Genomic DNA, 26312 nt, shown 5'->3' with positions numbered 1-26312 from the left:
GACTGAGAGGGGGCTCATTTGCCCTGCTTCCCTTAGGACACTGGATGGAAACATTGGGTTCTTTCCAAAGTACTTCTCAGCAGCAGCGTGCATCACTGCTCAGAGAGAGAGATCTGGAGAGAAAGCAGAGGGCTAACAAGAGCATTTGGGCCGTGTTCCAGCAAGAGGACAATGACCTGCCCTGGGACTGTGGGTCTTTTTGTTTTTGCATTTCAAGAGTTGTAAGGGAGCTTATCCTGGGACCTTAGCTGTCCAGCATGGTTCTGCATTTCAATCAGTCCATGGCCTTGGACCCTGACCCTTCTCTTCATCTGAGGGTGACTTGGGGGCTGCTCCTGAGTCCTTTCTTGTCTAGGGATGCCTTGGATTTCTCAGATTCCCCAGGTTTCTGACCTGTCCTGGTCCCAGGTCTCCTCAGGGCAAATGTGCTCAGCAGGACAGACTGCCCTGCCCCCTCCCCCACCCCACCCCCCAGGATCCAAGCCCAGCCCATGATTCCCCAGGGGTTAGCTTGTTAAACAGCAGGCCTGGCATGCTAGTGGAAATGAAAGGTCATTTAATGTATTAACTGGGAGTATAATCTAATTGAGGGAGCTACAGAGAACATGGGAAAATGTGTCATCAGAAATTCTCATCTCCAGAGATGTTCCTGCGGGTTTTGGGGAGGGAGAGAAAGAGCAGAACAGATAAGGAGGAGAATCTCGAATGTGAGGAACTCAAGCAGTTTGATTTACCTGCATATGGATCTCCTCCCCAACATGGAAAGTGCTGGGGGGCTTCAGGAGGTGCTGCTGCTGCTGCTGCCTTCCCGTCCCGTCACTGGCTCCCAGGTGTCACCTTGGACAGGGGAAGATGTCAGAGGGGTCCCCAGGGAGTGGGTCACCACCTTCCATGACCAGCCGCCAGAGAACCCAACTTCACCTTCACACCGGTCAAGGCACCCCTCCTGTCTCTGTCTGGAAACTTCTAGGTTTGTCACTGCTGACTGGGTCCGGCTCAGTGCCCGGCAGCTCCCTAACACGGTATCCCAGAGCAGGCGGCCTGGTCTGCCTCCCTGCAGTCCCTTACCGTGTGCGGACCCTGTGCAGGGTGTGGAGAGCCCTCCAGCCCGGACCAAAGAGCACCATTCCGAGGAGGGCTCTCCCACCCTGGGGAGTGGGGGGCAGCCTGGTGTGTCAAGGGAAGGACAGAGAACGGGGCTCTAGGGGACAGGCTGCCGTGCTGTGTCCTCATCCAGGAGCATAGACCCCAAGCTCCCGTTCACCAGGGACTGCAGACCAGAACAGGGCACCTTGGCCCCCCTCGGGATCTACTCTTTGCTACACAAGGAGCCTTCCTTCTTCTGTGTCTCCCTTCAGAGTCAAGTCAGGGAGTTCTGGCGGGGCAGCAGGCCGGAGCAGCTGTTCTTCTTAAGAATCCCAACAGGAACTGAAAGGGAGGCATCTTTCTCCAGGTGCAGAGGTTTCCCCAGGGCAGTGGCTGTGTCCTCCAGGGACTCTGGCTGCACCCGGCTATGTGGCCGAGACCTCGGGTTGGAACACATCCAGGGTGCTCCACGCCATTCTCTGGAGCCTGCGGGCCACCTGGAATGGGACGCCTGTCCCCATGGGGACGTCCCAGCAGGCTGCGAGCGTGGCTGACTCCAGGGCTGGCTTCAGCGCCATGGTGGGTCTGTAAGGCCTCCGCCTCCGGAACCTGAGCCATGCTCACAAAGGCTCGGCCCCCCTGCTCGTTGGCAGGCCCTAGCACAGGTGTCCACCCCCTGCCCCTCTGCCCACCTGGCTTGGGGGGAGTCCTTCTAGTGTCTGCAGAGCCCAGGCGCACAGGGATCCTGACCTCTGGAGGCCTTCAGGGAGGAGAGGGGCTGTCCCAGGAAAGTGACCCAGCCTGCCTTTGGAGCCAGACTCCTTCTGCTGAGGCCATTTCCTCCTGCGCCCCAGCCCCAGGGCCTCATTGCGGGGCTCCAGCCCTGTGGGAAAAGGTGTGGACACCGCCTACCAGCGCCAGGGTGGGTGCCCTTGGGTGAGGGTGTCTGCGGTGGTCCTCCACAGCTCTCCACGCGTCTAGGCTCCCCCTCCAGTGCTCCAGGTGTGCAGCCATGGAGGGTGGGTGTTCTTCCATTGCTGGGGTCTGCAGAGAGGAAGGACCCCTGAGCTGGACCCGGAGCTCCCAGCAGCCACCTTTGGAGTTTGTTAGGCCGAAGCTGTGACAGAGAGGCATTGTGGGAATCAGAGTTCGGTGGGCAGGCAGAGAAAAGGGGGGCCCTTTTCCTCCACCCTCTCGAATCCAGCTTCTAGAAAGTCAGCACCGAGGTGGCATCTTGAGGAGAAGTGTACCACACGCACCACCAGGACCCCACAGCAGCAAGGGGGGGGCGCTGTCGTGAGTGGGGTATCCATGCAGGCGGCAAGGTCACAGCCGGTTAGGCCCATCCACCCTGTGTCAGGAGCTCCGCCACAGCTGACCTGTGGTAGCAGATGGAGGCTGGGGGCAATGGGACCAACCATGGGGGAGCAGGGCAGGCTGAGGAAGGCTGTCTTCTCAGGCTTTGTGCACCCAGATCTGTGTTCACAGGCAAGCGGGGGGCGGGGGGGGGGCAGAAGGTTCCGGAAATCCACTTTCCCCCAGCGTGCACCTCGCGTCAGCCCTGGGCAGACAGATGTGGGAAAGAGTCTAAGGACCCCCTTGGGGAGAGCCTCCGACGGTGGCTCCTGGCCCCACCCTGCCCCCACTGCGTCTTTGCTCCCCCACAAGGTAGCCCTCTGGCTGTGCCCCAGCAGGCAGAGCTGCTGTCTGCATGTTGGGGGTGGGAAGCCCTCAGGGGCAGCAGTAGCATGTCGGGCTGCGGTTGCCTCATCTGTGTGCCTGCTCCGGCGGGGGGTTGGGGGGGTGGTTCTCAGATGATCACAGAGGGTCTATGGATGGCTACCTGCTGGACTGGAAGCTTTCAGGGAGTGGGGAGGAAGAACCCCACTCCCTCCTTGAGAAAGCTCCCAAAATGTGTGTCTACAGAGGCCAGAAGCCGAGCAGTCCCATGTGGCGGGGGGACGCTGGGAGCCATGGAGGAGGACCACCGGCCCTCATTCCTCCATGTCCCTGGGCCACCACCTCATCCTTGACCCCCCTTCCTGTCCACTGGCGGCAACAGCGGGCACGGATGCTTCCCAGACACGGCGGTGACCACGTAGCACCGTAGCACCAAGCCTGCTTCGACATCTGTTTCCATTACGGGATGCACTGCCCTCTTCCCCACCTCCTTGGTCTGGGGATGAAGTCACTGTGTGGGAGGTCAGCCATGGAGCAACACTGAGCAGATCCTGGCTGGGGTCACAGGAGCAGGCAGGTGGGGCAGATCCTAGTGATGGGGGCTTGTGGCAATGTGCCTTCTGCTCCCGCCTTGGAGATGCTGCTGTGACTCCCCGCACTCCGCGCCCCCCCACTCAGGAAGGCCTCAGAGACTTCCAGGTTGTGAGCACAGGAGTTTGCTGTCAGGGAGGGGTGCAGGCTGGCTCACAAAGATCTCCCCTGAGCCTGCTCTAGGGCAGCCCCCCCCCCAGGGCTGTGCGCACCTGGGAGGAGCAGGGAGCACGAAGTGGGGAGGACTAGTAGGTGTGACGGGGGGGGGGGCGGTTTGCAGCAGCTGCCCCCTCCCACCACTGATAACCTTCAGCCCAGCCCTGGTCCTGCCCCCAGGGTCTCCCAGGACCCCTCTGTCCATCCATCATTCTGTTGATGGCCATCTTTTGAGCACGGTTGGACCCAGCGACATTCCATCGACTGTCAGGGCCCCGGGGAGTTGTGGCATAGGGTGGCGACCACCTTCCCCGCGCTTATTATGAAGACAGCTTTCTCCCCCAGTGGCTCACAGGACTTCAGCCCTGGACGCTATCTTATAGGGTGCCCTGTGGGACACATTCAGGTGCCTTTTAGGTCTGCATTCCCATTTCTCTCAGCCAAAAAAAAACAAAAACAAAAACCAGAGAGCCCATTTTCTTAAAAATACACTCCTTCCGAGTAGTAAGAGGGGGGTTTACCTTCGCTGCCCGGGGCCAGCTGGACGCAGCCTAACTCCGTAGCAGGAAGGCCGAGTTAACATCCGGATTTTCGCAATCCTGTTATGCTGGGCCATTTCCAGGTTTTTGCGTTGTAAATGATGCAGCTCTGAGAGCTTCTCTACATACAGCCTTACTTCTTTTTTTGACTAATTTCTTTAAGAATCCTTGCAAATGGACTTACTACAGCCTGTGCCATGAACATTCTGTAGGTTTTTAAAAAGATTCTATTTATTTATTTGAGAGAGAGGGAGCACAAGCAGGGGGAGCAGCAGAGGCAGAGGGAGAAGCAGGCTCCCCACTAAGCATGGAACCTGATGTGGGACTCAATCCCAGGACCCTGGGATCATGACCTGAGCCGGAGGCAGATGCTTAGTGGACTGAGCCACCCAGGAGCCCCCATTCTGTGGTTCTTGATAAGTTTGGCCCAGTTGCCATTTTATTTTATTTATTTCATTTCATTTCATTTCTTTTGGTGCAAAGAGGTGGTTTTATTAAAGCATGGGACTCGTGGACAGAAAGAGCTGCCCTCCCAGCTGCCCTTTTAAAGAATTCTACGAATTTTTATTACCAGCAACACACGAAACTATTTATTTCCTCACATGTCCCTGAGAATTGAGTTTGTAGAGATCCTGGTTTTGCAGGTTTCAAATGAGCCGCCTCTCGTCTGCTGTGCCTGCCTTCGGCTGCCGGGAAGGAGAACTGTTCTTCTGAAGTTCTCTGCAGTTTGTTTCTTCTCAAGCTCAAAGTATTTGAGCATGACTTTAGCTACTTTATCTTCTGAGTCCCTGGGACTTTTATTAACCTTATTTTACAGACTCCTGAACCTGGTAGAAGTTAGCTAGTTGTTGTTTTGTTCTAAACGTTTTCTCTTCACATGTCCCTTGTGTTTACTGCGGTGCTGTTTGTGTCCCGTGTGTGATATATTAATTATTCCTCTTACGCGTGTGCCCTGACTCACTCCTCAGAGGTCTGTGACTTGGCCACTGTCCTATGTGTTCTGGAAATCCAGTTGTCGAAATTTGGAGGGAGTCCTATGGCCACTATGTTATGTTCTATTTCTATTTAGTTGTCACGTGTTTTGAAATAACATTTCTCCTTCCTAACACAGTGAGTAGTTTACATTAAGACCTGAATTAAAATTTATTTCCTTCCTACTTCGATGATGCTAACATCATTTGTTAAATAGTATTTCTTACTTCTGTTTGGTAATGCTTAGCTTAAAACATAAGACATATGTGTGTGGATTAAGATCACATCAGTTGATTTTTATTTATGGCTTGGGGCTATACCCTCACTTCTCATCACCGTGCTCTGTAATATTTTCTACAGTTTAGACGATCTCATTTGCTTTTAGTGTGTGCGTTCTCATTGCATTTCACATTACGTTTTGTTTTCTTTGATATATGTTCTGCCTGTTTTCCAAAAGAGTGAAAAACCATTCTGCAGGGGCACCTGGGTGGCTCAGTGGGTTAAAGCCTCTGCCTTCAGCTCAGGTCATGATCCCAAGGTCCTGGGATCGAGCCCCACATCGGGCTCTCTGCTCAGTGGGGAGTCTGCTTCCCCCCTCCTCTCTCTCTGCCTGCCTCTCTGCCTACTTGTGATCTCTGTCTGTCAAATAAATAAATATAATCTTGGGGGGAAAAAAAAAAAAACCATTCTGCCAAGTTCCATCAGAGGTCATACTGAGATTCTAATTGAGATGGACATCACCAAGCAGTCCACTAGAGAAGAGCCATCTGCTAGCAGGGATCTTCCCACAGCGAGCGTCTTTGGCCCCCGAGTCCTGAAGAATGGCGGCAGGCCTACTTGGCCTCATTGGCTGTTACCTTCAGATGTTGTCTCAGCAGTTAGTACAGAACTCGCACAGTGGACTGAGCACAGAACTCAAATGGGACCTGCCGTTCAGGAACCCCGCTGATTCTGTCCCTGCCTACCCTCCATAGGCCTCTGTTTCCTCCCCAGGGAAATGAGTATAAAAGTATTCACTTCTTGGGGCGCCTGGGTGGCTCAGTAGTTTGGGCTGCTGCCTTCGGCTCTGGTCATGATCTCAGGGTCCTGGGATCGAGCCCCGCATCGGGCTCTCTGCTCTGCAGGAAGCCTGCTTCTCTCTCTCTCTCTCTCTCTCTGCCTGCCTCTCTGCCTACTTGTGATCTCTGTCTGTCAAATAAATAAATAAAATCTTTAAAAAAAAAAAATATTCACTTCTTTACCATCTCCTCATTTCCCTCCATACAAGTTTCCCGGAAGTTCTAGGATTAGGGTCATAGTTGCCTCATGGAATATATGTGCTCAGCTGACTATTGGGGTCAAGAGGGGGAAATAATTTATCTGACGTGATAATTATTCATCCCTTGCAAATGTGAATGAATTCATCACTAAAACCATCAGATCCGCATTGCAGGGTGGGGAGGATTTCTTTTTCTAGTTTCACTGTTGCTCGATTTGGGCTGTTTTTTGTTTCATGCTTGTTATTTCATCAGTGTTTATTGGGTCAGTATACTTCACATTCCTCCCTGAAACATAATGACACATATCATCCCCTTAAATGTTTCAGATCTTCTGTATTCAAAATTTTGTCTAATCTTTGTGTTTTTCCCTCCCTTTGTGTTCTCTGTATAGAGGCCACCTGGGTCAGCAGAGGCAGATGACAAGGCCCATTTTTTTATTCATTGTGCCCATACTTTTTTTTTTTTAAAGATTTTATTTATTTATTTGACAGAGAGAAATCACAAGTAGACAGAGAGGGAGGCAGAGAGTGGGGGGGGGGGAAGCAGGCTCCCTGCTGAGCAGAGAGCCCGATGCGGGACTCGATCCCAGGATGCTGAGATCATGACCCGAGCTGAAGGCAGTGGTTTAACCCACTGAGCCGCCCAGGCACCCCAGTGTGCCCATTCTTAAAGGTCTTTAGAAAATGAGCTAGATTTTAGATAGCAGTGTCTTTTAAAATTTTTTGGCTTTGACTTTCATCATTAGCTTTTCCCTCTTTTTCGCTTCCCCCCCACCCCAAAATTTTTTTTTGCTTCTTTCACGAGATAGAATTTTGATGCTTATTGCATCATCATTTTTTTTCTCACCTTCTTTGAACCTAATGAGGCCATGTGGTTTCTCCTTCTGGACCTTCTTTACCACTTTCTGCTGGTTTTGAGATGTCTGTGTTTTCGTCGTACCGGACAGTGTTTTCCGTAGACAAGTACATTTTCATTCTCAAATGTTGTATTTCTGTTTGGTTCTTACTCTCTTCTTCTCTTGACAGAATAAGAGAACAGAGAGCAAATAGTTTCTGCTTCCATATTTTTGTTGAGATTTTCCTTGAGATCCTGCACATGACGACCTTCTGTATACACACCGGCAGTCCTTGAAAATGAACCATATTCTGCTCGTTTCATTCCCACTGAAACAGCAACGGACTCCGCACTGTTGTGCTACTCAGCTCCTTCCCGTGTTCCTGAACTTTCTGTGTGTTTGATAATGAGCAGTGGATTCTTCAGTCCTGGCCAAACTGGCATGGTTTTTCTGCATCGTTCTCCCGGCAGGTGTGCATGCATAGATCCTGCTCTGTTACTATAGCATGTAGATGCTGCACGATTATGCTGCTGACATCGACCGTGACGTAACGACTCTTGCCACATGGGATGGTTTTTGCCTGTGTTAATCTCGGCCTGGTATTAGCCCTGAAACCCCACTCTGCAGCCCCTTGAAGCTTACTCACACCTCCTCTTCCTCTTCTGGTGTGTCTTGCGAACGGCATATTGCTGGATTTTTGTGCTTCCTCAGGGAGAGCCATGAGCCTCATAACTGAGAAATGACCTTGTATTTGTCCTTTCTGTTCAGCTTTCAGGTGCTCCTTTTTTTGTCTTGATTTTTTATGTTACGCTGATTTATTTTTTTCTTCCCATTGTTGAAACGTGATGTCTTTTCTTTTATCTTTCTGATGAGGCTGACTGTTGGAAAACTTCTTTTCACTCAACCAGCTGTGAAATGTGAAACACAGATGCTCTGATTCCTGTGTTCATTTTCTTACAGGGTCAGACTGCATACCCTGGCCTTTTCCCCCAGCCACCGAACCGTGGAAGACTCCCCCGCCTCCCCAGAGTCTCTGGGTTTTTGGATTCCTGGACTTTTGCTTTGTCTCTCTCTCTCTCTCCTCATTGATTTGGGTTAATGTTCTAGTATTTTCTTTGTCTTTCTCTTCTCTATTTTGTTTTTATTTTTCACCCTGCATGGTTCTGACTTTTGTCAGTAATAACCCTTGGTCTGATCCGGCTCGTGGCTACTCATCTTTGCAAATAGGCTGTTAACTCAAGCATGTCTTACTATTTTTAACTCATCGTTCCCTTTCACATGTGCCTTTTAGATTCTGGCAATTATTCGAAGTAAATCCTAGGAATAAACTGTATGATTAATACGTTCTCAAAAGCAAAAATTTTCTAGGGCGCTTTAAAAGCTGCCTTTCTCCAGGAGTGACAGCTTGGCAGGTAATACAGTGTGATGAACAGCCCCATTTTCTGAAGTTGGTATAGCGGGCGTTCCATTGTCTCTGGGTTTTTATCATGTCATCAGAGAAGGCAAAGAGATGGTTTCTTATCTTGTAAGCACGACCTCTGCTTTCCAGGGTTGGGGGAGAGGGGTTGCTTGCAAGTTGCTAGAGGCAAGGACTGGGAAGGGACTGTGAAGGCATGGGGTAGGCAGGAGGCAGGCCCTGAACCCCATGACTGTTTAGGGACTGCCTTCGGGGAGCCTTTGGGCAGCGTCCAACATAGACCCTCGGGCCCTGGACTGATCCTCAGACCAACGCCTGACTCCCCTCCTTGGACCAGGACCAGCTTGTCCTGGTGCCACCGGGAGGCTTCAGGACCCCCTCCAGAAAGCTAGGTGGGCCTGCAGGTCCTTGTGACCTTGATGTCTCTGTGTTCTTGTCCTCCTGGGCTGCTGGGGCTGCTCCAGGTGCACACTTGTCCCAGGCTGATTCCTAATCACAGAGAAGCATGGCAGATGGCTGGAAGCTTCTGTCTCACTGTGGGCAGCCTCAGCCTCCTGGCTTGGAAGAGCACACACTCACCAGGAGGTGGGACAGAGCGTTGGCAGGCCAGGGGCCACTGGTGGCTGCTCTTACCCAGTTCCAGTTGTGGTTCCTCCTTAAAAAGTTAGGTGAGGGCACTCGGGTACCATGAAGGAGTTCAGAACCAGATATTTAAGTGCTAGCCTCTGCTGTGGACCCCACAGGGGTGGGTCCATGCTGTGGCTGGTGGGGACCCAGGGGCAGGACCTTCACCCCCTCCTGGGGCTGCACCCCCCACGGGTTTAGGCTTCAGCACCTGCCACATGGTGGCTGCTGGGAAGCCCCTCTTTCTCCCTCAGGGTGAGCCCCAGGAGTAGATAGACGGTCCACAGGTGAGGGTCTCGGTGCTGGCAGGTCTCAGCAGAGTCAGGAGGGAGAGGATTGTTCCTTCCTTCCCTCAGGCACACTCCCTCCAGGCCGGTTCTGGGGAGACAGTTGGTGCCTGGCCTCACAGGAATTCCAGGCCAGAGATGGAGGCTCCCCAACAGCTATGGGGTCCCCAGTGGCCAGGTGCCATGTGTGCAGGGAGTGTCCAGCTCAGAGTAGGTTTCCCCAACTTGCTGTTAGCTGGGAGCTGCTATGTCCCCCTGACAGCTGAAAGCACAACAGCTCAGTGCTCAGTCTCACCGCCAGGCTGGATACCGTGGTGTGGAATGTTCCATGGCCCTGCCCTTCCCCCTGTATTTGGTGTCGCCCCAAACTCTGAACGCAGTAAGACTGGGACAGTGAGGGCACAGGTGGCAGGGGCCACTTGGACGAGTAGGCCACAAGTGGTGGGACATGGTGGGAGGGCAGGACAGGTGTCCCTGCGGGGGTGGGCGGAGTGGGGTCCCAGCTGAAAGTGGCATCACAGAGACAAAGGGGCTCCAGGGCGGGACGGGCAGTGGGACAGAGAGCAGTGGGACAAGGATGGGCTCCAGGGAAAAGCCCTTCCCTCCCATGACCTGCGTAGCTTCACAAGGATAATGTCCTGGGGTGTCAGTGTCCAAACATAGCGCCCCACTGTCCACCTAATCCTGGAACACAGACTCATGCACACCCACATCCCAGCAAGGGTGGGAGTGGTGGCTTCACCTTCCTAGACCTGGTGTCTGCACGGGGGTCCCGGATCTTCACAGGAGTCCCAGCAAGGACAAGGGTGGGAGGGGGCTCACACCGACGCCTGGGTGACAGCAGGCACAGCTTGGTGATCAGCCACAGTTCCCTAGCTTCTCAGACGCCTGCTGGATTTTACAAGTGCAGTTTCATCGCCCTGAGCTCCAGACCCCAGGAGCCTGGTTCCTGCCCCAGCCTGTTCTCAGAAAAGGCATTGTGCCCTCGCCCGCCCAGCAGGCCCTCTCCGTGGGGAGCCCGGTTGGGCAGCATCCTGGGCGCTGTGTCTGCTGCCAGCACAGACTGTGCACAGGGCCAAGAATGGATTTAGAAACCTCTGCTTCCTCCCAGTGTGAACAGAGGCTCCAGAAGCTGTCTGGCGCAGAGCCACGGGGCAGGAGTTGCGGAGGGAGACAAATGAGGCCGGGCCCCAGCTGGGTGCCTCCTCCCCAAAAGGGGCTTCTGAGGCCAAGCAGGGGAGGAAGCTACATGCATGGAGGAGCCAAGCAGACATGGGTTAGACCCCTGGGCGCCCCCTTCACTGCCACCCAGGGTCACCCACACAGGCCACCCCCGCAGCCCACTTTGTAAGAAGAGGCTCAGAACGCTGGTTCAAGGAGTAACTTCCCATATTCTGTGGGAATGTGTCCTAGGATCTCCTAGCCTGTGGAGGGCAGAGAGCCAGGGCATCTGCAGTCCTGGGTGGGGACTGTTGCCCTCAGCTGCGGGGAGGTGTGTGGTTGACACCCCAACCTAAGTGGGTCCCCATTCTGTATGCCCACAGCTCCCTGTGACCTCCTTAGTTTCAGGGTGTCCCTCGCCCAGGGGACAAAGACTGGGCTTGGCCTGACCCCAGGGCCAGGCAGCATGTGCTCCCAGCAGGAACCCACAGCCCAACCCCAGCAGGGCGGCTGGAGAGCTGCTCTACCACCTTCTGTGTCTCTGTGGCCTCGGGTCCCCACAGCCTGATCTCCCAGCACAGTACCCTGTGGTGCCCCAGTCCCTTTAGGCCCACCTGTCCTACCCACCAGTGTTTGCAGGCTGCTGCTCTGTTTGCAGACCCTGAGAGGAGGGTGCTCAAGCCATACTCTGGCCCAATGGGGGCCAAGCTCAGGAAACCAGGGCTGGGCCTAGAGCTGTCTGGTATGACAGCAAAGCTGTATTGTCCACCAAACTCTGATTAAACCTTCCAGAAACACAGAAAACACTGGGGTCCCCTCAACAGACAGCGGTCACCTTGACTGGAGCTTCCCCCATGGGTTGGGGGGTGTGAGGGCCTCTGGGTACATTGGCTTCCTGGTCTCCAGCTCAGACCTGTGATGGTCTTCTCAGATGGAGAAACCACAGCCCAGAGACACCAAGTCTCTTGTCCAAGGACACATTGCAGCTTGGCGGGTTGGATCCTTCACAGGGCGGCTAGCCAAGGTGGAGGCTGAAGCCACATGGCCTGCCTGGAGTTGGGGGCGCTCTTCCTCATTCCACACAGGGCTCCATGCACCACACGGCTCCCATGTGACCCCCACCCACTGCTTCCAGATGGTGCCAACCAGCCTGGTTGCAGAGCTGAAAAATGTTCCCAGGGAGTCCCCTGTTGCTCCCCCGAAGTGTGCTCCGGGTTCCAGGCCCAAGGGTGGGCTCTGGGGCTGGCACAGGACCACATAGTTCTCTGAGTAGGGACTGTGGGTCTGTGCTTCTGAGACATGGGTCTAGGGGCCTTGGGCCTGCCTACAGGGCCTGTATCCAGGCAAGGAGCTCCAGGACAGCCCAGGTGGGAAGGGACAGTGCCCTCTACCACCTCTCCCTCCTGGCCTAGGTTTGGGGAGCAAGGGCTCCAGGTGGTTCCTTTGGGGGAGGCCAGAGTCACAAGCATATCAGCCTTGTGCGCTGAGCCCTACTGTGCCCCCACCCAGGGACCAGGATTCCATGAGGACCTGAGAGGAGCCACCCCATCTCCCAGCGTCCCAGTCCGGTGGGGAGGCAGATAGCAGACAGGCAGCTGCAATTGGTTGCAGGGGATAGTATGGGGGATGCGGGAGAGGGGCGCCACGGGGCCAGGGCACTCAGCCAGGGCACGCATACCAAAAGCATCAGGCCTGAGTCCTGTCTTGAGAGGAAATAGAAGAACACGGGCAGGGGGCTCGGGGGGCTTCAGGAGGAGAGCCGCAGGCCTGTTCTGCCACCCTGCGGTGGAAGCCGGGTTGGGGGAAGCCAGTCCTCTGCAGGAAAGGAACCGTGAAATCCTTTCTTCACGGGATGGGGTCATGGAGCAGGTCGTGCGTACGTGCGTCTTAAGAAGCAGGCAGAAAGCAGAACGTGGGAGAGGGGCCAGGTTCAGGCTCCCAGTGTCTACCGCCCACATGCCGTTGGGATGGGAGGTGTGGGGGTCACTTCCAGGGACAGGGCCCTCAGGACCTCATCTGTACTGGGTGAAAGGGTACTGCCCTCCCCCAGGCAGCATCTTTCTGAGCCAACACCCAGGGACTGAAGTGGGGTGACCCTAGACCGCTGCCTTGCGGTTTTCCCCTGTGGAATGTCTCTGGGGATGGGAGCCCAGGCTGGCTTCGGGCCAGGAGATGGGAGGCCAAAGGCCCAGCAGGGTGGGAAGGGGGAGCACTGGCTCGAGGAGGCCACAGAGGGCTGTCCCACATCTGTGTTCCACAGTGGCCTTGCAGGGTGAGATCTTTCCAGCTCTTCCCTGACCCCCTTCTGCTGTTTATCAGCTGACGCACACCCCGGGTGGGGGGCAAGTGGTTCTCGGGACTGTCTCCTCCTAGCCAGAGTGAAAATGCCAGCCGGTCTCCATGGGCCTCCCTCTTCCCTGGTACCCTCCCGAGGCGGTTTATTCACTGTTCTGTTCATGTTCTTCATTTTCTGAGGCAATGGCACTTGCCCACCTCCCTCGGCCAGGGCCCAGGGGTCAGGGAGGTACTGTTGACCAGGGATCTGACATGATGTGAAGTTACCTCCGCCGCTCACAGGGTTTTGTATGAAGCCTGTCGAGCTGTTTCGGTTCTTTGTGGCCTGAGTGTTGGTAGAGACCTTGAGTCTGTGCCCGTGAATGCTGCGAGTCGTGGGCCAAGCTCCCTGGGCACACAGGTCTGCCAGGATGTCCAGGGTCCCCGTTCTACAAAATAAGGAGATCCGATCCACCATGGGAGGAACCTTGGAAAGATGCATTTTTCCAGTACGTGTTTGCATGCAATGGTCACAGTAACGCCAAAGCCTTCTTGTCTGAGCACTGTGGCTCAGCCCTGGGCTGCAGAGATGCTCAAGGCCTCCTGTCCCTGGGCCTGGTCACAGACTTCCTTTGACATCCCCCAGCATCAAGAAAAACAAAAGATGTCCCATCCTGTGCTACCTCCGGGCAAGAGGGCCAGCTCCTGAGTCCCCTTGTGTGGGGGCCCACAGAGATAGAGACCACGTGGGCTCAGTTAGCTACCTGGGGGGCCCCCGGTCTCCCTAGGGTCCGAGGCCCTTTGTAGCAATGAGCCAGCCTGGCACGCTCACTCCAGGCCTGACGCTGTGTGGTTTTGCATCACCAGAGGAAGTAGCCCCAGGGGTGGCCAGCCCTGTCCTGCCTAGGAAAGGCTGCGCGTGACGACCCAGTTGTGGGTCGGAGCCCTGACCCCAGAGGCGGAAACCACAAGGGAGAAGACATGACCACTTGAAGATGAAGTCCCCCTGGCCTGTGATGAAAATACCCCCAGGGTTCCAGTAATGAATGGGATGTGCCCTTGCTGTGGGAGAAGTTTTTATCACATTAAGAAAAGAAGCTCTTTGTGGTTTTACAAGGTTGTTTCTTTTTAATCAGAAATCAGAAATTAGTGAGGGGCACCTGGATGGCTCGGTCATTTAAGCGTCTGCCTTTGGCTCAGGTCATGATCCTGGGGTCCTGGGATCAAGCCCCGCATTGGGGTCCCTGCTCAGCAGGAAGCCTGCTTCTCCCTCTGCCTCTGACCCTCCCCCTGTTTGTACTCTTGTTTGTTCTCTCTCTCAAATGAATAAATATAATTTTTAAAAATCTTTTAAAAAATATGAGAAGATACATGGGAATGTTAATAGAGAATTACTTTATTTCTTTTTAATTTTATTTATTTTTATTTGTCAGAGAAAGCACAAGCAGGAGAAGCGGCTGAGGGAGAGGCAGAAGCAGGTTCTCTGCTGAGCAGGGAGCCCAGTGCATGTGGGACTCCATCCCAGGACCCTGAGATCATGACCTGAGCGGAAGGCAGATGCTTCACCAGCTAAGCCCCCCAGGTGCCCCACCCCTACTTTTCTTCTACATTATAGGATTTAGAAATATGGCTGGTTTCACTGCAACTATTTTTCTAAAGAATCAGCATTTTAATTTGCTGATTCATTTTACTATTTTTTAAAATATCCCTAATTATTTGTTTCTAACAATTAGTAGTGCATTTAAATGATTTATCCTTTGGAATAATTTACTTTGCTGTTCTTTTTTAAACTGTCTTGATTTGGAGACTTTCTTTGTGTATTTTCATATGTTTTTGTTTAGTAAGTAAGTTTAGGAGAGCGGATTTTTCTCAGGATTGTTTGTGGGCCATCCCCTAACTTTTTTTTTCATCCCCTTAACTTTTACAAATAGTATTGCCATTGTCTTCTTAATAGTGCGTAAATGAATTGTCAAGTTCTCCTCAGACCTCAAGATTATAGGAGTCATCTTTAATTTCTGGACAGTTGATTTTTTTTTTAACTTATCCTTTTCTTACTAATTTCTACTTTTGAATATTGTAGTCAAAGACTACTGATGTACGGTTTCTGCTGTGGGCTTCTGTTATTGTTCTTTCCTGCTGCAGTAGAATCTGTGACCTTTGAAAAGGTGATTGATTCTCTGCCGACCAGGCACATCACAATACTTCAGTGAATGTGGTTTGTTCACATTATATAGATTTTAATCTGCTCAGCCCTGAAAGGGAGTTAAAGTCTCTGACTTGAAGGTGTGGTCAACTCCATCTTGTGCTTCTGACACCTCCTGTAGGCTATCTGTACACCAGGAAGCTCTCCGAACACTGTCACAGTGGGAATGTCGCTCTTGGCGCCCTTTCATTGAGGGATAAGAAAAGGTTGGCCTTGGGAAGATGGGGTTAGGAGCCTTCCATGCAGAAAGCAAAGACCTTTCAAGCAGCATGTGCAAATATCCTGAGACAGAAATGTTAGCCAGCCAAGCTAGCATGTAGCCAGTGAGAAGGACAGGACATGGTTGAGGGTGGGTAATAACCCATGAAGACAAGTCACTTCTGCCTACTCCTGGGCCTAGAGATAGAGCCACACAGGAAGAGGGGGGACACCTCTGGAGGAGATAAGGAGAAGCCCATGACGGCTCAGGAGCTGGGCAAGGTTTCCCAGGTGGTGGGAAATGGGGCTGAGGCAGGGATAGCCTGGAAGTCAGCTGTGTTGACAGCTAGATGAGGACAGAAGTGAGTTTCACATGCAGGTGTGGAGCGTCACAGCTGGCCCACGAGCCAAGGAGCCTGCAGAGTATGGACACCCCTCCCAGCACGGGGTAGGTAGCAAGGACAGGGGAGCCTCTCGGTGGAGACAGGTCAGGCTGCTGACAGAGGGGAGAGGCTCAAGGGAGGAGGTGGCTGTCAGGAGAAGCATCCCCAGGAGAGGCCATGAAGAGGAAGTGCCTCGGAGGAGCGCCCTCTGGTGGCCTTCCTGAAAGGCTGTGGCTGGAGCTGGCCGTGGAGACCGTTGGTGGGACTGGGAGCCCCCAGGAGAAGGAGCTCAGGGGAAGCTTTTAGAAGCAGTCTCCTTCACCCCTGTCCAACTGTTGGCTGTTTTTCACAATCAGAAAGTTGCAGTGAACATCTCGTTACATGACATGTGTCTACATTTTATGGTATTATTTTAGGATAATTCCCAGAATCAGAATTCTTGGGTCAGAGGGTATCCCCAGTTCTGAGGTCATTGACACGTACTGCCAAATTGCCTTCCAGAAAAATGTCATTTTATTGATTAGTGATGATGTATGTGTTCCCCTCATTCCACTACACTGTCGTCAGTGCAGTCTTATTTTTAAATCTAGGAATTCACTTTTTTTTTTCCCCCCTAAACAGTGAGGTTAAAGTTCTTCACAGATGCGTATTAGTTGTTGGATTTCCAGAAGAGCTGTCTCACCAGGGGCGTCACGGATATCTGGCTCTGTGTCTCACACCCACGCACAGGCTTCCCCCACTCCCTGAAAGCCTCCCTGCCCCGTGTCATCTGGCACTCTGACAGGCTCTCAGGCCAACCTCACTCGGGCTGCCAGGCCACCACCTCCCCTCCCCACGGGGGTGGGGGTTGCAGAGCCACTGGAAACCCTGCACAATACATGATCCTGGACAGGTGGAGGCAAATACTGAGGCAGATGAGCTAAACCTAAGTCCAAAAACACTTCCTCCTCCAATTTTGGAGGCTGAGACACGTGTTGTCTGGTCAGCGTTTGCTCAAGCTGATGGAACAAGAAGCGTGGACTTCAGGAGTCACACGCCAATTGTCTGGGAGGAAGCGATGAAGTAACATGCATTTATTGGGCACCTGCTGTATGTTGGGCCCTTGACCTCATTTAACTTGATCTGCCTTGTAACCCTGACAGGTAGTCTCCTCATTAGAATAGAAGGAGGGGCACCTGGGTGGCTCAGTGAGTTAAGCCGCTGCCTTCGGCTCAGGTCATGATCTCGGGGTCCTGGGATCGAGTCCCGCATCAGGCTCTCTGCTCAGCAGGGAGCCTGCTTCCTCCTCTCTCTCTGTGCCTGCCTCTATGCCTACTTGTGATCTCTCTCTGTCAAATATATAAATAAAATCTTAAAAAAAAAAAAAAAGAATAGAAGGAGGCCAGGGCTCACTCTGATAGGGGTCATGAGATCCCCAAGATCACGCATGATAAGTCATGGAGATGGGATTTGAATCCAGGTCTGTGGGGTGTCAGGGCTCAAACTCAGATACCCCACACATCAGGGCTGGTCAGGACTAGCTGGGGAAAACACCAACCACAAGTGTCCCCAGAGTACACCACTTGTCTGGGGCATCCGTGGGCATCGGCCTTCTTGTCCATAAGTAAACACCCGTGAGTCATGGCACCCTTGACTTGGGACCCAAGTATATGGGAAGCTCCCACCATAGTGTTCAGAAACATGCCAAACAAAGTTTGCTTAAGGGCCCAGAATAGAAAGACTCAGACACACACACAAAAAAAATGTAATTGTTCAGTTACGTGAGAACTGAAAATAGAGGGTTAAGGCAAGAATATTTTTCATGATTATTTTGGGCCCTTCAGTCAGTACTATGTTCTGCTGAAGAGAAGAATGTCTGCGCTCTGAGGGGAATTCTCTTATCACACCCTTGCTGACAGGGCTCGAAATATTTATTGAAAGTTTCAGCTGTCACTTCTGTATAAATAAACAGGATGTGGATGGCCAACTGCATGTTAGAGATATTTTTAGACAGGGGTGGCTTTGCAGACTGGAGGGATAACATTTCAAGGAGAAAGCGCCTGATCCCAGAATAGCCCATCAGAGGCTCACCCTCCACATGGCCTCAGTGTGGGGTCTGACGAGTCTTGTCTCTTAGGTCGGGAGCTCTTCCCCATCCTGGTTGGCCAGCCCAGACATGGCAACCCCAACCCCTCTTTGTAGGGATATCCCATCTCCTTTCCTTTAGGCACAGAAAATGGGGAACGATGTTTAGGATGGATTGTCACTGGTCCCGCTGACTGGATGGGTCTGCTGGGCCTGAGGCAGGGGAGAAGGCAGTCATTTAAACCAGCACTTATAACACGTAACCCTGTGGCTGACCAACAGCCAGCCCAGAAGGCTGGACTTGGGGCTTTTACAATATGTGACACATTCAGCGTTGCCCCGGGCCAGCCACTGGATGCATGCTGGTTTCTTCCCTCACCCAGTGAGACCCAGCCTGTCAGGATTTCCTGCCAATCTTCCCACTTCTGTTTTTACTTGAAACATGAGTCCTTGCTCACTTGGGAAAACCGCACACCCTGGTGGCTGCAGACCTGCAGACCCCTGCAGGTCTGCTGCTGCCGCCTCAGCCCACTCTCCCCCTCCTGGGGCCTCCACACCCCGCCCTCCCACATGGACTGAGGGGGCCCCATGGTCCCTGTGCGCTCACAGCAGTGACCCAGAGAGCAGCCAGGGCAGAGAAAACAGTGACTTAGCGATTTCAAGTCTAAAAGGAGCTACATAGTGGGGTGCTCAAGGCTGGAGACACCCTGGCCTTTTCCATGCAGCCTTTTCAAGCCTCCTTGGGTAGTTTCTCTGTGGTCTCTGCTCCCTTTACTCACTTTCTACATCAAAAATCAGGAAGATCAGAAATATATCTTTTAAAGATCCTCATTTTTACTTTTCACAGAGCTCTTCATCTTGCTATGTTCCTCTGACTGAAAATCTCAAACGTTTCTTTAACCCAGATCTGCCGGCAGTGAATTCTCTCAGTCTTCAGTTCAACTTCATATGTGGAAGCTATTTTTGCTGGGTGTGGAATTCTGGGCAGACAGAGGTGTGTTCCCACTGCCACTCCCAACACTTTGTCACCCCATTGTCCCCTGGCCTGCACAGTCTCAGAAGTCTGCTGACATCCTGTCATTGCTCCTCCGTAGGTGTATTTTTTCTTGACAGGCTCTAGGATTTTTTTCTTTTGGATTTTTTTCCCTTTATCTTTGGTTTTCTGCTGCTAGTTTGAATTTGATGTGTCTATATGGCTGTTTATTGGCTGTTGCTGTCACTTTGGTTTTTGCTCTATTTGGGGCTCTCTGACTTCTTGGATTTGCAATTTGATATGTCACTAATTTTGGAAATTTTTCAGCCATTATCTCTTAAAAACTTTTCCCGTCCTATTTATTTTATTATTTTTTTTAAGATTGTATTATTTATTTGAGAGAGAGAGAGAGAGCACAAGCAGGGGTAGGGGCAGAGGGAGAGGCAGGAGCAGGCTCTCTGTTGAGCAGGGAGCCCAATGTGGGTCTTGATCCCAGGACCCTGGGATCTCTGACCTGAGCCAAAGGCAGATGCTTAACCAACTGAGCCACCCAGGGGCCCCTCTGCCCCATTTCTTCTCCTCCTTCTGAGACTCAGATTACAAACTGGAGTTGATAACATTGGCAGTGTTATTAATTCGCCACAGACATGCTCTATTTTTTCTCTTTGTGTTTCTGTTTAGTAATTTCTGACCTACCTTCAGATTCAGCAGTTCACTCCTCAGATGTCAGGTCTGTTGATGAGTCCATCAAAGGAATTCTCTCTGATGCTCTTTGTTTGTTTGTTTGTTTGTTTTCTATACCTTGCATCTCTGCTGAACTTCTCTGTTTGTGTCTGTTGTCTACCTTCCCCACTTAGACCCTTTATCATAGTTTTCCTTTTGAGGAAAACTGCATGATAGTTATGATATCTCAGAGTCTGATTCTGTGGATTGATGTATCTCTTGACAAGGGGTTGCTTGGTTTCTGTTCTTTGGAATGAAAGTTCGTGATTCTGTATTGAATACTGAACATTCATGTATAGGAAAGCCGAGACTGAGGCAACTACTGTTTCTACCTGGAAATGAATGAGCTGCTCCTGCCAGGCTGTTCGGGTGGGGTTTTGAGTCAGTCTTGTCAGGAACTGGGCTGGGCTTAGGGCTTGTGGTTGCCGCAGAGAGTTTCAGAACACCACAGCCCTCTACACCTCTAGCAACAGGCTGCTGCAGCCTTGGGCTCAGAGTCGGGCCTGGTGACATGTCCTCAGTGCAACATCCCACCCTGCATGCCCGGGCCACACACAGTGGGTCTCTCCCCACCTTGTCTGGGCGGCAGATGGTTACTGCTTATTAGTCTGTGTTATGCCCGTATGAGGGAGCAGAGCCTCAGTTCAGACAGGCCCCTGCCTTTGGGCCTCTCCCATGGTGGCCAAACCCTGCCCTGTATCTGTGGGGCCTTAGCAGGGAGAGTCCTGCCTCCCTCCCAGCGGCAGAAGACCTCTGTTTGGTATCACCCAGGATCCTAGGCCCAGGATGGGTTCCTGCTGCTCTCCCAAGGGAAGACAGTCTTTTCCCCATCCCTCCCTCAGCCACTGTGCATCTTTCTTGTGTCCTGGGCTGACGGGCTGTACCATCCTTCCCTCAGCAGCTTCAGGCTTTTGCTCCCAGGGAGAGAAAGGCCTGGGAATGTCAGAAGGGCTATGGGTCTGTTCCCTCCTGTTCCTCCAGGGGTCTAAGGCTGGGAATTCTTACATGAGAAGTATTCAAGAAACGTAGTGTGCCTGGCCAAGTGTGACAACCAGTCTCCTGCCTGCCCCAGTCCTCAGGAACGCCCTTTGGCGCCTCATGGGAAGACGTGATGAGTCAGTGTGTCTGGGGCCCCAGAAATTCCAAACTGACCTTCTAGTCCACAGTTGGCCTTTGACAGTTTTTTACAAGTGGATTTCTTCTCGCATGTGGTATGGCAGCTGTGTCTCTTTCCCACGCGTGGCCCCAGGTGGGACAGTTCTGGCTTGAAATAAGTTACTTCACTGCTTTGCAGTCTCAGACCTCTGACAGATTCCAGAAAACATACCATTTCCTAGTCTCTTTGGCTTTTTTTTTTTGTTTGTTTGTTTTGTTATCATTCAAGTAAGAGCAACACACTTTGCAGCTTTCTACCTGATAAGCAGAAGCAGAAGTGTTTTCCCTTCTGGAAACTACATCTTCCTTTCCCCCCATATTGACTCTTCACTTATTAAAAAGTAATTTACCCAAAGTGTTAAATGTAGACCCACCGTATCCAGCAGTTACACACTTGGGAGTATACCCAAAAGAATTGAAAGCACGGTGTTCAAGAGATGTTTGCCCACCCGTGTTTGTACCCGCTGTGTTCCTCCCAGTCACTAAACGTGGAAGCAACCCAGGTTGTCCATTGATAATGGATAAACAAAATGAAGTAGGTGCAAGCAGAACGTGATTTAGCCTTGAAAAGGAAGGAGTCTGACACCTGCTACCACATGATGAACCTTAGGGACGCTTTGCTTGGGGAAATAAACCCATCACAAAAAGACAAATACCTTATGATTCCACTTACCCAAGGTCCCTAGAGTGGTCACAGTCAGAGACAAAAAGCTGCTTGGTGGGTGGGAAGTGGGAACGGGAAGTCAGTGTTTCATGGGGACAGAGTTTCTGTTAGGGAAGCTGAGAAAGGTCTGGAAATGGTGCTGATGGCTACATGACAGCGTGCACGTACTTACAGCCCCTTACTGTGCACTTAACAAATGGTTAAAATAGTAAAATGAAATTGTGTTATTTAAATTTTACCACAATAAAAAAAGAAAGAAAGAAAGTAACAACTGCCTGGTGATTGGCGTGTGCTGATTGCTCTTCCAGGCTCTGGGGTTACAGGTGTGCAAAGCAGGCCGGCCCTGTTCTCACGGCGCTTACACATGATACATATGTCCCTCCATACAAGGAAGGGTGATGGACCCTGTGGGAGATGCCAGTGAGAGTGGGAAGATGGGGGCTGGGAGATGAGGCCCCTGCCTTCCAAGCCGAGGGGCAGGCATGGGGAGAGGCTGGAGAAGCTGTGGATTTGTGTGCGGATGGCTTTTGACCCAGGCTGCTGTCTGAGTGGGCCTGACTGGCCTACCTTTCAGGCTGCCCTTACATGTGGCATCCTAGTCCCTGGCACCCCGGAAGCAGGGAGGGATGGCCCTAAGACCCCGCTCACCTTCCAGGGCCTGGCCACGTGCAGGACATCTGGGGAGCCCCCATCTGGGGCCCCCCTCTCCTACAGCTGGGCTGCTGCCTCTGGGCCTGGACTTCCGCGAGTGCTCACCATGGTGGGCGACTGGGTCCTCCCATGGCCCTCAGCCCACTCAGGGGCTGATAAGCTGCTTTCCCATCTGCAGGAGCTACAGTGAACTCACAGACTGCACCAGGAATGTGGCGGCCCAGCTGAACTGCTTCTGGCCAAACGCGGCTGTGGACACGTTCTTCGTGGCCATCCACCAGCACTACTTCAAAAACTGCCCTGTGTCTGGCAGGGCTGTGCGGGACCCGCCCCGAAACATCCTCTGTCCCTTCATCGTGGTGCCCATCCTGGTGACCCTGCTGGTGACAGCGCTGGTGGTTTGGAGGAGCAAGCGTCCGGAGGGCATCGTGTAGACGCGCAGCCCCGGGGGGCCAGGCGGGGAAGGTGGGGAGGCCCAGCCTGGCCTGGGGAGAGCTCCTGAGGCCCTAATGTCAGTGCAGGCCCCCGATCCCCCTCACTTCTCTCCAGAAAGAGTAAGAAGAATTTCAGGGTGGTTGCAGTACAGGCATTAACACAGAAAGGCTGGAGGTCAAAGCGACCATGGTGGGGATCCCCAGTGCTAGGAGGGAGCAGGAGTGTTACCATCACTGTACCTGGGGAGGGTCCCAAGTTCTGTCTCCCAGTGTCCCAACCTCAAGCCAGACTCTGGATAAGCAGTTTGTGATTAAAAGGATGTCCTCAAATGTGGGCAGCATTATTATTTCTGGGGATGGATCCCTGAGGGAAGAAGGTTGGAGAAACACCAGCCCCTTCAGATTCCATCTGCCTCTGTGTGAAGAGACCATCCCAGGGCCCTGTGGGGGTATGATGGGCAGCTGAGGAACTGTGTGCCCCAAAGAGGCATCTGAGGGACCCTGATGCCCCCATGCTCCCTCACCCTCACCACAGGAGCTGGAACCACTAGCCCTGAGGACTGCGGTTCACTGCCGAGCTGAGGCCCCTCCTCAGGGCCCCTCCTCGGGCCCCTCCTCACCAGCACTCAGGTCCAGATACCCACCTCCATTCTGTCCCCGAGGGCTTTGCCGGCTGTTTTCAGGCAGCTGCTGCTCTCCCATTCACAATTCTTTCTAACCCGTGCTTACAGCTTCCTTCCAGAAGTTTCTGAATCTGCCAAGGGAGATTCCATGCTGTTCCTCGCCAATGTCTTCTAAGCTCTGACCTGTCCTCTGAGGCTCCTGCAGCTCCCAGCCTGCCCTGCCCTCCAGGGCCTCCTGGCCCAGGACCTGCCCCTTCTCAGGATGACTGATGGGATGTCACACACACACACCTCAGCCTCAGCGTCTCCCTCTGCCCTGCAGGCCAGCCCACCCAAACACGGGCCCAATGCCCTTACCTCTAGAATGTCCAGCACAATGGCCCACAACCACGTGGGGTCACCCACCACCCCACTCAGCAGCCTAGTGCCCAACCGGACTCCCTTAGCCTCTTCCTGGGCACCTGCTGTCCCAGCACGGGCAAGCTTCTGGTTTGCAGATGGTTCCCCTCATGGAGATTCTCAAGCTTCTGCGCTGAACTGTGGGTACCCAGCATGGTCTTGCCTTCTAGGAAAGGAGCCCAAGTGATCCTAACTGCAGGATAATCACCTCAGGAACCAACAGGGACTCCATGTCCACATATGAGGACCTCGGGGAGGGGCTGGTCAGGCTGCAGTGTTAGGCCCCAGCTCCCTCTGTCTTCACATGTTGTACACTTGGGGTCACACGAGCTGGAAGGAATTGGGCCTTTGTGTCCCTTCCTCTCTGCCTCCTCCTCGAGGAAGCCGTGGTATGAGTGGGTTATGGTTCAGGCTATAGGCAAGGAAGCTGGTGGACGAAGAGCTTGGGGCTCCAGGTGTCCATGGGTCTTGACTACAGGCGAGACCTCAGGAGCAGGAGGTGGCAAGGAGGGGGTGTCATGGGCTGGAGGAGGTCTTCATAAACACCGTCACCGAGAGCAAAGGAGACAGGAACCAGAGGTAAGAGGACAGCCCCCAGCCTGACCTCGCTAGTCATTTGTCCTGTCATTAGTTACGTGTGTATCCACTAAAGGCACTGGTCTTACGAGCCTGCAGGTCCTGCTCCCATCAGTGCTGATCCAGAGGCAACTTTCAAGGAGTCCCTCTTGTCCAAGATCATACTCCTGGTGACAGGGACCCAGGCCCCCAGCTTCCAGGGCAGCCCTATCATCCTCAGGCCCCTGTAGGTGATTAGCGCCCCATGTAGCCCCACTGCTTCACCGGGGCTGAGTGAGGAATCCTTCCAGAATCAGCTTTAGGGCTGTGGCATCTTCAAGGACAGGCACCCCCTCTTCTTCCTAAGTGCTTTGCTGGCATGAGGTATGTGTGTGGTATGTGTGATGTGAGTGCGTGGGTGTATGTGAGGTGTGTGGGGATTATGTGTGCGATGTATGTGGTGTGGGAGGATGTGGTGTGAGGGGTGCATGGTATGTGTAGGTGGGGAGTGAGGGGGTTGGTATATGTGAGGTGTGTAATGTGTGTGAGGTGTGTGGTATGTGTGTAGTGTGTGTGCTGTGGGTTGTCTGATAATGTGTGATGTGAGTGTGTGCATGTGAGGTACGTGTGGTGGGTGTATGTGGGCATATGTGTGGTGGGTGTGGGTGTGTGGCATGTATGGTGTGGTATATATAAGGTGTGTGATGTATATGCGTATGTGGTATGTGTAAGGTGTATGATGTGTGTGAGGTGTAGGTGTGTGTGAGGTGTGCGAGTTGTAAGGTAGGTGGTGTGGTACATACAGGGTATGTGATGTGTGTGTGGTGTGTATAGTGTGTATGTTGTGTAGCGTGTGAGATGTAGGTATGTGTGGTGTGTGTGAGGTATATGTTATGTGTGGTGTGTGAGGTGTAGGTATGTGGTGTGTGGGAGGTGTGCGCAGTGTGTGTGTGTGTGTGTGTGTGTGCTAACAAACATGGTGTCATTCCAGGAGGAATAAGTCCAGTTTCTGTGGCTTCGTGGGAGAGTCAGACGCGGGTTTGTTGGGTCCGGGCAGTAGGGGGCTGCTATGGGGTTGCGCTTGGTGGAAACACTGCCTCACGCCTCTTCTAGGCGGATGCTCTCTTCTGCTGGTGCCGGTTGCTGCAGATTAATAAGATCTTTCGGCTTTGACCAAGGAGAGTAACCTTTCATGGGACAGCAGACCCTTGATGCTCACGTCTTAACAGGAAGCCCCTCACAAGCCGTTGTCACAGGAACAGGAAGCTAAAGAGAACCAGTCATTGAAAAGTCAAGAGGCCCGTTGTATGTGTAAGAACGTGTTTTCAGAGCAGATGAATCTAAAAGGTCTGCTCAGAGATTTTACCACATCTCATAAAGTTCAGAATGTTGGGTGTTCTGGAAAAATAACTGTGTGCCTATTTTTAAACCTTCAAAAAATGTGTTTCCTGTCATCATAGCTGTGAAGAAGTAATTACAATAAACCTAGCAGAAGAGGCCGAGCTCAGCCTCAGAAGTGAGCCCCCTTCCTCGCTGCTCCTGCCCCCTCTGTGCCTCCATGTCCTTCATCCATGAAATGGGGATGAGGGCAGGGTGTCCCCTCAAGGGTACTCAGGTAGCTCGGGATGTGTCCTGGTCTGGGTGCCTGCAGGCATCAGGGCAAAGGCCAGGGAGGGAAGCCCTGTGGGGGAGGTGCTCTGAGAAGACTGGGCAGAACCCTGGGGTCAGAGGGTCCCTGGGCCAGCACACCGGCCAAAAGGACTCCTGGGAAAGCAGGCCTCCCTTGACCTCACCCGCCCAGATTTGGGGAGCAGCCCCTGATGTTTTGCCCTGAGATAAGGCCACAGGGTTTGGGTGGCAGCAGGGGCCCTGGGGCAGCGCCCTCGTTTACAGTTGTTAGGACAGAAACACTTCACAGTACCACCACTGAACAGTGTGATCACTTTAAAGCCATCCAAGCTAATGGAAGAGAACAGAAGGATCATTTTTAAGTATCTTGGTGGTTTCATGAAACGTGTATTAAAGTACACGAAAGTTGGGTGTTGACTTTAAAGATTTTTATGTATTTACTTATTTATTTATTCACGAGAGACTGAGAACGAGGCAGAGGCAGAGGGAGAAGCAGGCTCCACGCTGAGCAGGGAGCCCGATGCGGGACTCGATCCCAGGGCCCTAGGATCATGACGGGAGCCAAAGGCAGATGCCGTTTCCAGTCAGCGACGGGAGAATTAGGCACAAAAAAGTCAGCTGCAAGAGATTGGGAATAGGGGACAACAGTCGAAAAGACTGCTGCCACGAGCAACTCCACAGTCTCACTTTTATTGGATAGAAACACTAGCCAACGGAAGTACCAATGAAGGTCACACGTTAGTCACGTCTTGCGGACAAGCAAGAAGGAGGATAAAG

General features: G+C 52.7%; 1 protein-coding gene across 2 annotated transcripts in view; it reads left to right on the top strand.

Moving 5' to 3' along the window:
- RAMP1 (receptor activity modifying protein 1) overlaps positions 1 to 22659 on the top strand; it is a 43090-nt gene extending 20431 nt beyond the window's left edge. For both annotated transcript variants that reach the window (XM_059167571.1, XM_059167573.1), the window contains exon 3: positions 22074 to 22659. In XM_059167571.1, coding sequence (XP_059023554.1) covers positions 22074 to 22329 — 256 coding nt within the window. In that variant the 3' untranslated portion in view covers positions 22330 to 22659. The remainder of the gene's footprint in view (positions 1 to 22073) is intronic.
- The last annotated feature ends 3653 nt before the right edge of the window (positions 22660 to 26312 follow it).

The sequence above is a fragment of the Mustela lutreola genome, chromosome 3 (genome assembly GCF_030435805.1).
Source record: "Mustela lutreola isolate mMusLut2 chromosome 3, mMusLut2.pri, whole genome shotgun sequence".
Lineage (NCBI taxonomy): Eukaryota > Metazoa > Chordata > Mammalia > Carnivora > Mustelidae > Mustela > Mustela lutreola.
Note: the sequence above shows the minus strand (reverse complement) of the source record. Positions and strands in the feature narration are given on the sequence as shown.